Here is a 14,189-nt window from a genome sequence, read left to right on the forward strand (position 1 = left end):
TTAGATTCCTTGGTAGAAGAAAAACTGGTACTTGCGTTCCCCAAGCACACACTTCAGCAGTTATCAGAATATTCAGCTGTGTTTAATATTTCAGATTCACCTACTTTTAAAAAAATCTGAGAATATTCTGTGCAATTCCAATCTTAGATACAGTTTATTACTATTAAAATAGTGTGCAACTGCTGTAACAAGTAAAAAGAAACTTTTAAAAATTTTAATTCTGCTCGAAGAACACTCACATGATGTGTTCAAAGTAAATCACAGAAACCATATATAAGTTTGTGTATACAATTGGTCAACCTTAATTTTCTTATTCTGATTCCAAATATTTTTTTAAAACCTGAGCAATTGTTGGTTGGTTGGTTTCTAAAGCAATGTGTTAGAAACATCTGAAATATGGGTGGCTACAGGACAAGGCCAATGAATGGGTGAATTGCGACCATGCCTTCTTCCCTCCCTACCCAGAATTGTATTCCTGACATGGCTTGCCTGTGGCCTTCAGATCTTGCTGGGCTCTCAACTCCCACCAGCTCCAGCCAGCAACACCCAAAGGGCCATGTTCCCCATCCCTGTCAAGGGGTATGGAGATATGATTTAGGGACTCTCAGGAAACGGTCAGTTATTCTGCATGAAACTGAGCTCATATAGAACTGTAAAGATGATTCAGTCTGGATAAGCTGCAATTTGATACAATAGCAATTTTTGGGAGGGTATTCCCAGAATCACAGCACATACTTTGATTATTTCAGCTGCCATGGCTCCATACAAATGATCCCGAGGAACTCTTTGTTACAGATATGCAGCCTAACCTCCCTCAACAAAACACTGTCCCACCGGATTCCGTGTTAGAGAGTAAATGCCACAAACCACAGAAGCATGATTGGTGCAGACGCTCCTCACAGAGCTGAAGGCCACCTAGACTGTCTTCATAACACGGACTGACCAGGACTGACCAACCAACCATTAGCCGCTCACAGATCAAGCTGTAAATGATCCAGATCACATGTCACAAGCAAGGAGAGCAGTTGATGCACCCCAGAAAACAGGCCTGTGCAGTGGACAGCTAAAAACAGTGCTGGTCACAGTGCCCTGTGCAAGATACCAGAAGCAGAGAGGGCTAAAGAAAATGCAAATTGGAAGCTATATAATGGTCCCAATGCATGTCTACTGCATTACCCATAATACGTATTATTCATGTAAAAGGAGCAAAGCACCAAGGATCAGATGGGGAGAAGGGTACAATTTAAGGTCACCACGACCCTCTCTGCATGCATGGAGGTTACATTTCCTGGCTACAGTTAAGATAAAAACCATGGTTTGTGGTGCATGAGTGATTTGTGATCTCTCTGCTCCTCCCCACTGGAACATGGCGGAAACAGGGCACAGAAACGCCAGAAGTCAAAGGTACAACCTTAGCTGATCCAGGTGTGTTGCCTTTGTCAGAAACCGACTGGTCCCTTGGTAGGTGAGGAAGCTGGGGCCCTTTGCCCAGAGACTGGCTTCCTCCCCGGGTGCTGAGATGAAAATGCCCTGGAGGGAGGAAGAGGAGGAGCTTTAGAAGGTGTTTGCTGCAGCTGCCAGAGTGGCCATCACAGCCTCCAGATGCTCGCGGTGGATGTAGGCCACAAGCCCTCCTTGGTTGGCCCAGCGCTCAGCACCCAGAGCGCCCTCCACAGGCTTGTTGTAGGTCAGTTCCGGTAGCGGCCTGCGTTGCCCAGCCTGCCAGCACTTCAAGGCCTCCGAAAGGTCAACCATGCCTCCGCCAAGGGCTAGCAGGATGGCGTGGGGGCCGCAGGAGTCCCACTTAAAGGTGCTGCCCTCCGAGAGGACGTAGGCGTCGGCCAGCCCCAGCGCCACACACAGCATCTTGTACCCGGCACCGGAGGCAAAGCACAGCTGCTGCCCATACAGGGGGGTCAGGGCTTCCTGCAGCGCCACTTTCTCATTGCTGCTCAGGACCACACGAGGGGAAGTCCGCATCTGGGGCCGGCTTAACGAGCTCAGGCGGGTGCCCCCATAGGAGATGCCCCAGTGATATTTGCTCTGCCACCTGCAAAAAAAAGGGGACGTGTCAGAGGCGGCTAGCCAGGAAAAGCACCAGAGAGTCACGCTACACTAGGACCTGGTGGAGACAGCAACAGATTGACGCTGCTTTCCCCATCCCCAAGAAGAACCTTGATGCAAGGAAGACGGATGAGGTGGTAATCAGTGCTGTGTGAGTGGAAAGCCAAAGTGAGAGGCTGCAGCACACTGATTGCTAGAAAAGAAAAACACAACTGGGATGGAGGCCTGGGACAAGAGGACGACCAAGGATGCCCTTTAGACCCTGTCTTGAGCAGGGGGTTGGGCTAGATGAGCTCCAAGTACATTCCAACTCTACAATTCAACGATTCTATTATTCTAAGGGATGGGACAAAATGCCCTGGAATCAGCTCAGCAGGGTATTTTTAATAGCCAGACTCAGAGCTGTGAAGAGACACTGTACACTCCTTGCATGTAGCAAGATGTATCTGCACGGGTGCAGTCCGTATGCATTAAGAACACAGGAAGCAGTTTTATACCAAGCCAGACACTTGGTCCATCTAGATTAGGATTGTCTCCACTGATGGGCAGGGGTTCTCCAGAGTTTCAGGCAGGTGATGCTGGGGATGGCATCTGGACCTGCTGCTGCATAAGATGCGCTCTACCACTGAGACACACACCTGGCTTGAGAGGGGTTCATTTGCAGACATGGGATAGATCAGGTGATAATGCTGAGCAGGGCTGTCTTTAAAATATGCGCCGCCAGGGTTGCAAAGGTCCGCTCAGTGCCCCCAAATTTAGTGCTGCCCACATCTACCCCCAAGATATACTTTTCCGTGGTTGCAGGCGAGGCCATGGCGGCAGCGGCGACATCCTGCTCTTCTGAGTCTTGCTGCTGTTGTCCCTCAAGAACCAGGTGCCCGAGCTCCACAAAGGCGTGCAGCTTCACATCCAGGCGCTTTTAAAAGCTCCCCAGGAGGAGGGAGGAGAAGAAGAGGGACGCAGCAACCGCACCAATGGCAGGCAAGAGAGCAATGCCTCTCCACACAGGGTGGGACTCCGGGGAGGAGAAAGCGGCCAGGGTGGAGGCGGCAGCAGCGGCCGGCTTTGAAAATATTTATTATTTCATAACAGGTAGATAGTTAAGAGCTTAGGCGGCTTCAGCGGCGGGTGCCTGGCGCCCCCCCCAGAATTGCACCCCTGGGTAAAGACGGCCCTGATGCTGAGCCTCCCCACTTGAGCCAGTGGAATTGAAAAGCAACAACTTCTCTAGATGCAACATGGATTAAAGCGAAGCTTCACAGTAGTGAGTCTGGGTCAAGCCTCTTCCATCCGCATGCACCAATGGGTACTCAGTGGGCTAGCGCACCTGTGGAAGAGTGCCCTGTGGTGGTGCTGTTACCTGCGTGCTGGTAGCTTTTCCTGGAAGAAGGGCTCATTGATGATGCCCAGGACAGGCTCGCCTGAGTGACGGTTGTATACGCCTATCAGCACCAGCGCCGAGCGCAGCCCTGAGGGGTAGATGCCATCCACAGGCAGGACATCTCCACGCCCACGGATGTACTGATTGGTGGAATCTGAGGAGAGAGAACCCGTGAGATCGCCAGTTCCAAGTCTGGTGAAGGAAGTTCAGAGTAAGGCTCAGAGAGCTCCTCCTCACGGCAGAATTGCCATTTTTTAAATGGGCAGCAGAAGGGCCCCTTCATGGCGGAAGGTCCGTAGCTCAGTGGCAGAGCACCTGCTCTGCATGCAGAAGGTACCAAGTTGAATCCCAAGCATCTTAACGTAGCCCTGGAGAGACCACTGCTGGAACCCTGGAGAATCACTGCCGGCCAATGCAGACAACACTGGGTGAGATGGACTAAGGGTCTCACCCAAGTGTCGGGCAGCTTTCTCTGTGTCTGGAGCCCAGACGTTGCAGGCAGAAGGTCCCAGGTCCATTCCTTAGCATTTCCAACTAGGGAGGTAAAAAAGGAGGTAGCAGGTGAAGGAAAGACCTGTTTTTTACAGCTTTTTAAAGCTTTTCCCTATCTCTCTCTCCCCCTCTCTTTTTTCTTTTTTGTCCTTTTCCACTACGTTTTTATCTTGTTTAGACTAATGTTGGGTTAAAAAGATATTTGATATTAAGTTTTGTATTTTTCTCTATAAACTCTAACAAAATTTATTGATTTATTTATTTTTAAGGGCCCAAGACCCTGGAGAGAAGACGAAGAAGAGTTTGGATTTGATATCCCGCTTTATCACTACCCTAAGGAGTCTCAAAGCGGCTAACATTCTCCTTTAGGATTCCTTTGAATTCAAATAATATATTGCCTACTTTACGAATAAATGTGTTGAGGGGTGTGTGTGTTTGTATGCATGTATGGAGAGCCACTTTTAGTCAGATGTATGGAGAGCCACTTTTAGTCAGAGCAGAGCAGCCACTGGCAACCTGGTGTACCACCCAGGTGCTTCGGAGTAAAGCTTCCATCCGTTTCAATCAGAACAGCCATGCTGGTTGAGGATGATGGGAGTGGTAGTTCAAAACATCTGGAGAGCACCAGGGTTGGCAGAGGCTGAAGAAGACAGTACTGGGCTAGGAGGACAAATATGGTACTTGGGCCTGGTGGTATAAGGCCGTGAGAAGGGAGCTGGAGGTGGCTGAATGGATCTCCGCTAACTTTCGCCAAAAGCTAGTAGTCCCCACAGAGGGAGGATAGTAGAAGCTGTATCCCCTGGGTTCCCCGTCCCAACAACTGCAGCAAAGCAAGAGAGCACGTGCTTCACCTATAGGACCTCCAAGGTTCAAGCCTTGGAATCTCCAGGACTGAGGAACCTCCAGCATTCCCTTCCGAGGGCCATAGGCCAGGGGTGGGAGCAGAGGCAGAACTGGGCAAATGACCTGAGGCAGCAGAAAAAGAGGCCTGCCATCAGAGCACTTCCATCAGAGTACACAGTGACTGGACAAACCAATAGTCTGATTTAGTGTAAAAGTAACTCCTATGTGAGAGGTAGCCAACGAGCCACCTTCTGAATGTCCAAGATCTGCCATCATTTTCAGTAACTGGCCATGCTGGCAGGGGCTGATGGGAGCTGCAGTCCAAGAATGCCTTGAGAACTTGATGTTGGCTATCCCTTTCCTGTCTTACATTGTTGTTGTTGTTGTTCAGGACCGAAACTAGGTTTTCTTAAATTGGGTCAAAGACCCCATTTGGCGCCCAACCCCCCCCCGGATGTGTGTTTGTGTACATACATACACATACATACATGCATACAAACACACCCACCCCTCAACACATTTATTCGTAAAGGGCATAAAAAGTAGGCAATGTATTATTTGAATTCAAAGGAATCCTAAGAAGTATTATGACTGTTTGGCCAAAGGGGAAACGAGCATCCTTTCCAGTAAAAGCAGATTGTTTGTCAAAAGTAGAACTTCCTTGTGCAGTAATTGTCTATCTGAAGTCAGGTTTTGAATTGGATTTATTTGGTCATATTAAAAGTTTGCATTTCCATAAGTTCAGCCAAGACCCTCTGGTTTCCTTTAAAAAAATATTTTTCCCCCTCTTTGAGGCTTTTTGCCACCCACCCCTCCTCTTGGTTTTGTGCAGACCCTTTCAAGGAGTTTTGACATGTAAATTTACTCCCAAGCATCAACAAGATTCCTTTCAATTTTATTTTTGTTTGATTACTCATTTTAGGAAATGATAATTTTGTAGTCAATTTAGGTTCCAGGTAAGGTGAAGAAATGCTTTTTGCAAGTCTAAAGTAGAAAGTGCCCTTCCATTACAATCCTAATGCAGCCAGGCTGACCAGCGCTTGCCAGGGAACTGCCTCTGGCAGGAAAAATGCTCTCACACACCTTACTTTCCTGTGTGTAGATCATGTACAGCCTGAAAATGACTCAACCTTAGCTATTGAAAAACATTCAAAGTTCTGAAGGGATTGTAGAATCAATAGAATTGTAGAGTTGGAAGGGACCCTAAGAATCATCTAGTTCAACTGATTATCTTCCTCATTTTTCTGCCCCTCCAGAATTTCTTTCTCACACTAGCAAATCCACAGGGGATCCTATCTTCTGCTTCACTGGGGAGAGCCAATCAGCCTCTTCAGATTTTCCAACTCTCCCTCTCCCTGCATTGTGTTGTAAATAAGCCTTCTTCAGCTTCAGGAGGAAAGGGGAAGGAGCTTGTGGATGCCCTTCATTTTTTCATCTTTCTCTCCAGCTGAAGCCCAGACATATTGGGAGGCCGGGGGCCTCAATGGCGCCCCTCTGGAAGCTTCACCCAGGGCAGAAACCTTGGCTAGATCCCCACTAGCTACAGCTATGCATTGTTGTTGTTATTTATTGGTTGTGTTTTCTTGCCCAAGGCAACTCAAAGCAACTTACCACCAACCCCCTAAAAAGAAAACACCCTCACGGAAATACATTAAAGCAAGCAAGCAAAAATCCTCTGGGAGGAAGATCCCCTTGCCCAACCGAGCCCAAACTCTTATTTCCCGACCCCATCAAATGCTCAATCCAACACCCACCCTTGACGCATGGCTTACCTATGGGATCAATCCACACAGCCATGCTCTCTGTGGAGATGGTCACAGCCACATCATCCAGCGCTGGGTCTGAAAGCACCACTTCCTGATGAATAGCTGCAGCCAGCAGCTCGGCTGCCGCTTGCTTCCGGTCAAGGACTTTTTCCAACAGGGCAGCAGTTTCTTGTTGTGTGGGGCAAACCTGCACCACCACCGTCTCCCCTAGAAGTCCAAAAAAATAAAGTTAGCATGCTGGGGGGCTTTTCCTTGGAGGGCGGCTTGCGGGCCGGTAAAACGACTCCCATGGGCTGCTTGTGGCCCATGAGCCTTAGGTTGCCGACCCCTGATCTAAACACATCTCAGAGAGACTACGAGGGGTAATGCACAGGGGTTCCTCAGATGACTAGTTGTTGTGAAATGGGTAGATTTGAAAAATATAAGGCTAGAAGAACAGTAGCCAATAAAAAAGGTCAAGTGCGGTTCAGAAAAGTCTTTTGCGTGCAACAAAAGGGACCTGGAGGTGGGAGAACTGACTTTAGGAACAGAAAACAGAGTCTAATTTCAAGCATAAAGTACATCAGAGTGTGCAGCAACAGAAGATGATGGCTCAGCCAATGATTCTAATTAAGATAAAGCTGAGAAAGAGGACCAGCAGTTTGATAGAGCAATTAATAAAAATTTGCCCTCTCCCCGCCACTTAAGGACACCATCACTCACCGAGGCCATTTTCAAATCTGTTGGACTCCTCACCACGGATATGATCTTGTAATTCTGGAAACTGGTAGCGCCGACAATGGAGAAGGGGAAAGGAAGAAGAGAGAGTGGCTTAGTCACACTAATGAGTCAGATCTAGGAGAAGGTTATTTTGGTCTTTCTGCCCCATCATCCCAAGTTCCCACTGGATCAGAAAGAGACAACTGGGCATCAGTGCTTGGAATGAATTAGTTCGGTTTAATGATGTTCATGGAATTAGGACAAATATCTTTAAACTGCATGTGAGAGTAGCTTCCATAATTGTCAGGTGAACTGAACATAAAAAATGTTCATTTTAGGACAGAATTTTGAACAATTTCTAATTCATTTTCAAGTTCATTCTCTCATATGTGTTTTTAGCTCTTTAACCCCTTAGGGCTTTTATGTTTTAAGTTCATAATTGGTGTGTGTCTGTGTTGACGGAATGGAGTATTTAAAATAGTAATAATAACCCAGACTTTTCTCCTTAATGCACTAGCACTATTTTAATGGCTGGTCCTGCTTTGACATGTCTGCATTATGTAATGTCCTTAGTAGGCTGGGCAACCTCACACACACACTGAGAGGCTTGTGGCTAGATCTAATTCTTCCCTTAACCCCAGGGAAAGAATCCTCTCTACAGGCACTCCCATGTGTCTAATAAACTGAGTTATGGCCCAAAAAATTCCCTCCCCCATTTCAAATATAATTGTTCATCCAGCATTTGATGACATTGTCGTATTATTATCTTTATATCCTGCCTTTCCTCCAAAGAGCTCAAGCAGGCGTACTTGGTTCTCTCTCTCCCCATTTTATCCTCACAGTGACTCTGTGATGTAGGACAGGCTGACACAGGAAAACTGGTGCAAGGTCACCCAAGGAGCTTCATAGATTTGAGCCCTGGTCTCCCAGGTCCTAGTCTAACACACTATACCACACAATTCTTAGGCAAGCCACTGTTCTCTCAATCTAATTTGTGGATAGTAATAATGGCCTACCTTCGTAAGGTAGCCTTACAGAGTAATTTTGAGGATTACTGGGTAAATTATGCAAAGACCATGCAATATATGGCACTTTACAGATGTGAGCTGTTATTATTCCAACAGGTGAAGGATGAAGGCACCAGGTTGTTCCCACTTTCACAACCATTGGGAGCAGTGTGGCTTAGCCACTGCAAAGGGCCGTAGGTCAGCGACAGCGCATCTCTTTCACACGCAGAAGGTCCCAGGTGCAATCTCTGGCTTTTCCTGGCAGGGCTGGGACAGGAGCCTGTCTCAAGCTCATGGGAACCAAGGCCAGCCAGTGTGGGCAATGCTGAGTTAGATGGTGCAATGGACTGATTCAGTATAAGGCAGCTTCCGATAGTCTTATGGCTCCAGCTCAATCCCAGGTCCTGCTGGGTTGCAATTTAAGATAAGTGCAACAGCCGCTATGAGCTTTTCCCCTTCTACATTTCCCCTAGCTCTGGCCTGCGATTGCTATATAAACCCTTCTTTACGTATCCTACAGCGATGGGGCCCCTTCCCCGCAGCAGATACCTTTTGCCCCACATCATGCTTGATAACCTCTTGGATCAGCACGTCGGCCAAAGTCTTGAAGTCCTGCAGGAACTTCTTGTTCTTGTCCGCCCCTCTCTTCTCCTCAATGAGCAAGCTGAAGAGTGCCTCCTCTTGGCGGCAAAGCTGGGCAATGCAGGCTGCCTTCTCCGATGCCGCAAGCAGGCTCTTCAGAAGAGCCGCCATGGTCTGGGGCAAGGGAAGGAGGAAGGCAGAAGCAACCGTGATTTCAAATTCAAGAGGCGGGCAAAAGAGTCATGTTCCTTCATCCTAAACTCCATCCTCTCTGATTGGTTACAGGTGCCTGGAGAAGCCCAGAGGGAAAGGGGCAGTGATGCAGGAGGCAAGATTCCTAGGTTACTGTCCCATTGCTTGGGGTGTAGTGGAAGCCAGCATGGTACCATGGTTAGAGTACTGGACCACGGAGGCCCAGGTTCAAATCCTCAGTCAGGCACCAAGCTGGCCACACCACCTACTAATGAGATGGCAAGATTGTTGTGAAGGATAAGGAGGGATGGGAAGAAGAACCTTGTATGCAGCCCTGAGCTCCCTGAAGAAAGGAAAGGATTAAAATATGAATAAGTACAACTGCAATCCTATACTCCTGGGGAGTAAGCCCTATGGAACAAGGGTGACTTTGTTCCAAGCAAAAAGGCATAGGATTGCAAAGTCACCTATGTACAGACCAGTAAGGAGCCTTTTTTTGGGTGGGTGGGGGGATTTTGTGTTGCTGTTTAATTGCTCCGGTGTAACTCAGTTAGCTCGGTTTGAAAGCACGTCAGAGTGCAAGCAGATAAATAGGTACTGCTCAGGAGGGAAGGTAAACGGTGTTTCCATGTGCTGCTCTGGTTCGCCAGAAGCGGTTTAGTCATGCTAGCCACATGACCCGGAAGCTCCCTCAGCCAATAAAGCGAGATAAGTGCCGCAACCCCAGAGTCGGACACGACTGGATCTAATGGTCAGGGGTCCCTTTACCTTTTAACTCAGTTAGCTAGTCAGCCTGAAGAGAATAAACCCAGAAAGATACAGTGCTACCTATTGAAAGTGGAGGGGCAGAGAGAAAGATTAACAGTGCGATCCTATGCATGTTTACTCAACTTCTGAGAAAGTATGCACTGATGCACTGCACAGCACTAAAGGAGGAAACATGTACTTCCTACCAAAGGGAGTTAGAGATGTAAACAGCAGGAAGAAATAATGCTCCTTTCCATCTCTGAGAACAGTGCTAGAGTGAACAAAAGCTCTGGGATTTTGCCCAGGCTTCTATCATCTGATAAGCATAATGGATGGAAGCATAGCACTTTGAATTTTTATGAGCTCTTAAAAGTCCTTTCACTGGTGTTTCTTGCAATTAGCACCTCTATGCTACAGATGCCTTGTGCCAACAGCGTCCAGTATCCTGGCACACCTCTCTTGCTATGATTATCTCTCAGTTGCAACCCCAACATAAAAAGATATAACGCCAAATATTAGGTAGTTAGGGGAAGAACACTAGGAACATTCCGGAGTAAACCCTTGGCAATATTCTTCTTGGTCCACAGCCACAGGAGCCAGAGAAACACAGAATGAGGAAATGGAGGGTCAGAGGGTGGGAGAAATGGAGCAGGAGACTGTGGGGTTGGAATTCCTTTCCTATGAACGCTTATACATATTCAATAAGAACCTCTCTCCTAGCACAATAGCGAGAAACCTCTGGCCCGCCAGAGGTTGCCAAACTACAACCCCCACCAGCCCTTGCAAGAATAGTCAATGAAAAGGGGTGATGGGAATTGTAGTTCAGCAACATTTTGCGGACCAAAGGTTCCCCACATCGACTTTAGAACTTTTTAAGCAGCCTTGACTACCTATTTCATAGCCCATGTGCCCATGGCGATGTGCCCTAAATGTCGACCTTCCTATTCAGCACCGTCCCACCCCGATTATTATGACTGGGGCGCGCGCGGAGGGATCCACACCCCCGCGGGACCCCAAAGAAGCCCCCCGACCCCAAGACACCCCGTCCTGCCACGTCACGGAAATTAACGCCTTCGCCGCCGGATGAGAAGCCGCTCGATGTTCCGCCCGCTGCCGCGCCCCGCGCCCGTTTCCGTTCCCCGGCCGGGCCGGGCGAGGCACCCGCTCCGGAGCCAGGAGAGGGGCAGACCTGGAGGAACCGCGCCAGCCCCGCCGAGCCAAATCGAAGGCAAGCCCCGCGGCGCATCTTCCCCCGCGCCCGGTTCTCACCTGTCTCCGCGCAGCTCTAGCGCCTGCTCCGGCTGGATCGCAGCGCGCAGCTCCGGGAGTCCACGCCTGCCGGGCCAGGAGGCGGCTGCCCAACTCTGCCCCGACGGACCTGAAACATGTGATTGTGTGCTCGGCCCTCGCAGGGGCGGGGAAACCTCAGGCGACGCGGCGCTCCGCTCAGGATCTCCTAAATTGAGCCGGCGCGCGGTTTTAATCTCCCCGAAGGCATCCTTTGCCCTGACACCGAAAAGGGGGCTGTTGTGCTTTGCACGGCTGGTGGGGAAGAGGCAAGGCAAGAGCAGGAAATCATACCGAGACACGGTGCCATCAACTTGGGGATCAAGGGAGTCTTTGATAATTGAATTCATTCATTCAGCATACCGTTTGCAAATTACTGGCACGTAGCACAGCCCCGTGCACATTCGTCTAGAGAAGAAAGCCCCACTGTGTGAAATAGAATACAACCCCTGGGTAAATACATTATGCAAAGAGCTGCAAGCAGCATTGTAGTACAATCCTATAGGCACACTGAGTTCAGTGGGACTTTGTGGCAGGTAAGTATTTATGGAACTGCAGCATTAATTTCTAACAGAAGTAGTGCCAGGGCTCATGCCTGCCCAGAAGTCACTGCATGCCAAGCAAAAGTTCTTGCTATATTATTCCTAAAATTTCCATGTGCTGTAGAAAAAGAGTGTGTGCAACCCTACACATGAGTTACCAGAATTAAGTCTCACTCAGTGGGGTTTACTTCCTACTCCCAGTGATTATGTTTATGATTTTATCCTAAAAACAACATCAGCTTTGGTTTGCACTTTAGCTAGAATATCCTAACCCCAGATTGGTTGTAGTTTTATTTACTGCTGTAGAAAAAAGTATTCTGTAGGTACATAGTCAAAGTGGTGAGTTGTTTCCTACTTCCTTTAAAAAAAAAATTTATTAAAGATTTTCTTGGTTTACGAAAGTACATGCCTTGTCTCTTTTTTCAGGTTGTACAGTCTTTCTTACAAATTAGTTACATTTGTTGTGAGATATTAGTGTTGAGAACATTATACGGTTGGGGAAGAAGAGTGGGGGAGAAGAGGGGTAGGGTGTTGAGGCTTATATTCTTTTGCATAGTGTACATGTGGGGTTTTGTGTCAGTGTCAACTGGGTATGTTCTCTTTCTATACTACAGGGGTCAGCAAACTTTTTCAGCCATGGGCCGGTCCACCGTCCCTCAGACCATGTGGAGGGCCGGACTATATTTTGAAAAAAATAATGAACCAATTCCTATGCCCCACAAATAACCCAGAGATGCATTTTAAATAAAAGCACACATTCTACTCCTTTAAAAACACACTGATTCCTGGACCGTCCGCGGGCCGGATTCAGAAGGCGATTGGGCCGCATCCGGCCCCCAGGCCTTAGTTTGCCTTCCCATGGTATACTACATTTCCTTGGTAGTGAGAGGTATTAGGGGGCAGGGTGTGGTTGGTTGTCTGTGGTTGGCCGCAGTGGGGTTTGTTTGCATGGGGGGGGGGGCTTGTTGGGTCAGGTAAGCCAGATTGATTCGTATGCCGTCTTCTTGTTGGGCTGTGTATGTGATATCCTAGTTCCTTATTTGGCAGTTCACAGATCCTTTATCAGTTTAGAGCTGCCAATAAAGTCTGAATGAAGAATTAAGGTTTATTTACTAATTAAGGAGCTCGAGGTGGCATATGTGGTTCTCTAATTTTTTCTGAAAGATAGTGACTGGCACAAGGCCTCCCAGTGAGCTTTATGGCTGAATGGGGATTTGAACCTTTTTTAACAACATCTATTCAAAATTACTCCCAGGCAAGCAGGGTTAGGATTATAGCCTCAGTCTATAATTAGCCGTGATTTCATATGGGTGTGGGATGGTGTCACTTTTATTCCTTAGCATTTTACAGGGGAAAAACATATAATTTGCTTTGGAAATTACATACGGTAAATTTGCTAACCTGTAGCACAACCCGAACCATGCCTGCTCAGAAGTAAGCGCTATTGAATTAAACTGAGTTTAAAGGGTAAAGGGGACCCCTGACCATTAGGTCCAGTCGTGACCGACTCTGGGGTTGTGGCCCTCATCTCGCTCTATAGGCCGAGGGAGCTGGCGTTTGTCCACAGACAGATTCCGGGTCATGTGGCCAGCATGACTAAGCCGCTTCTGGCGAGCCAGAGCAGCACGGAAACGCCATTTACCTTCCCGCTGGAGCGGTACCTATTTATCTACTTGCACTTTGACGTGCTTTCGAACTGCTAGGTTGGCAGGAGCAGGGACCGAGCAACGGGAGCTCACCCTGTTGCGGGGATTCGAACCGCCGACCTTCTGATCGGCAAGCCCTAGGCTCTGTGGTTTAACCCACAGCGCCACTCGCATCCAAAAACTGAGTTTACTCCCAGGTAAATTGGATTAGGATTGCAGCCCTAGAGTGGATGTTTTAATAAAGACTGGATGCTGTGCAACTGTAAGGCATCCTCTCCAGGTGCTCTCCAGCTGTTTTGGGCCACAAGAACCAAATTAGGGGATACAATTGGGCTAGAACAGGGAATGTCCAAGTGCTCATTGGCCCCAGGAAGTTGGCAGTCCAACAACATCTGGATGGCCACAGCCGCCTCCTGATCCCTTGGGTAGCTGCCACAGTGAAAGTCACAACTCAGATGCTTAGGAAACTGAGGTAATTTTAACCCGTTTTAGATTAGATTTAATGGTTTTAATTAGATTAAAATCAGGAAGTGGGGGCTTCCTGGGTACCTTTGGCACCATTCCCCCTGGAGGCAGCTGCCTATGTGGAAACATCAAGGGAGAATTTAGAAGCCAGGAGTTGATTCTCTTTCTAACTTGGGTCTTCTTTTGTGTGGTGAGGATAACTGATGCTGTTGTTAATTATTACCTTCAGAGAAGCCGGAGGCCTGTGTGGCACAGAAATTAAAGAACTGCTGGCATTGCAGGGGGTTGGACTAGATGACCGTGAGGATCCCTTCCAACGCTACGAGTCTATATCCTTAGACTTCGGCGCCTCGAGCGAGATTTGTGCCCAGGTTTGGTGGGTGGAGCCATAGAGGAAGGAGGCGGGCGGGCGGGCGCGGAAACCGCCTTATTTTTACGTCCGGACGTGGAGCGGCGCCCTTTTCTTTTCGTTCCTT

At 48.3% G+C, this 14,189-nt stretch overlaps 1 protein-coding gene across 2 annotated transcripts; it reads right to left on the reverse strand.

Moving 5' to 3' along the window:
- Positions 1-135: 135 nt before the first annotated feature.
- INPP1 (inositol polyphosphate-1-phosphatase) lies at positions 136-14,119 on the reverse strand. Of its 2 annotated transcripts, none has more exons than XM_053371206.1 (6): positions 13,937-14,119; positions 8,802-9,008; positions 7,249-7,309; positions 6,553-6,753; positions 3,425-3,599; positions 136-2,050 (listed from the first exon to the last, which is right to left on the reverse strand). In XM_053371206.1, exons 2-6 carry the CDS (start codon positions 9,003-9,005, stop codon positions 1,555-1,557), a joined length of 1,137 nt encoding a protein of 378 aa, XP_053227181.1. In that variant the 5' UTR covers positions 9,006-9,008; positions 13,937-14,119; the 3' UTR covers positions 136-1,554. The 2 variants fall into 2 exon arrangements, with proteins under 2 accessions (XP_053227181.1, XP_053227190.1); XM_053371215.1 differs by lacking the exon at positions 13,937-14,119 and adding an exon at positions 11,043-11,071.
- Positions 14,120-14,189: the final 70 nt, after the last annotated feature.

This window comes from Podarcis raffonei, chromosome 2 (assembly GCF_027172205.1).
Source record: "Podarcis raffonei isolate rPodRaf1 chromosome 2, rPodRaf1.pri, whole genome shotgun sequence".
Classification (NCBI taxonomy): domain Eukaryota; kingdom Metazoa; phylum Chordata; class Lepidosauria; order Squamata; family Lacertidae; genus Podarcis; species Podarcis raffonei.

Excerpts from the sequence above, each read along its gene's own strand:
- INPP1 (XM_053371206.1), bottom strand. The coding sequence starts at position 9,005 with ATGGCGGCTCTTCTGAAGAGCCTGCTTGCGGCATCGGAGAAGGCAGCC. Across the intron at positions 7,310-8,801 it reads AGCATGATGTGGGGCAAAAG|TTTCCAGAATTACAAGATCA; the intron begins GTATCTGCTGCG and ends CGGCGCTACCAG. Across the intron at positions 2,051-3,424 it reads GAAAAGCTACCAGCACGCAG|GTGGCAGAGCAAATATCACT; the intron begins GTAACAGCACCA and ends TTTTTTTTGCAG.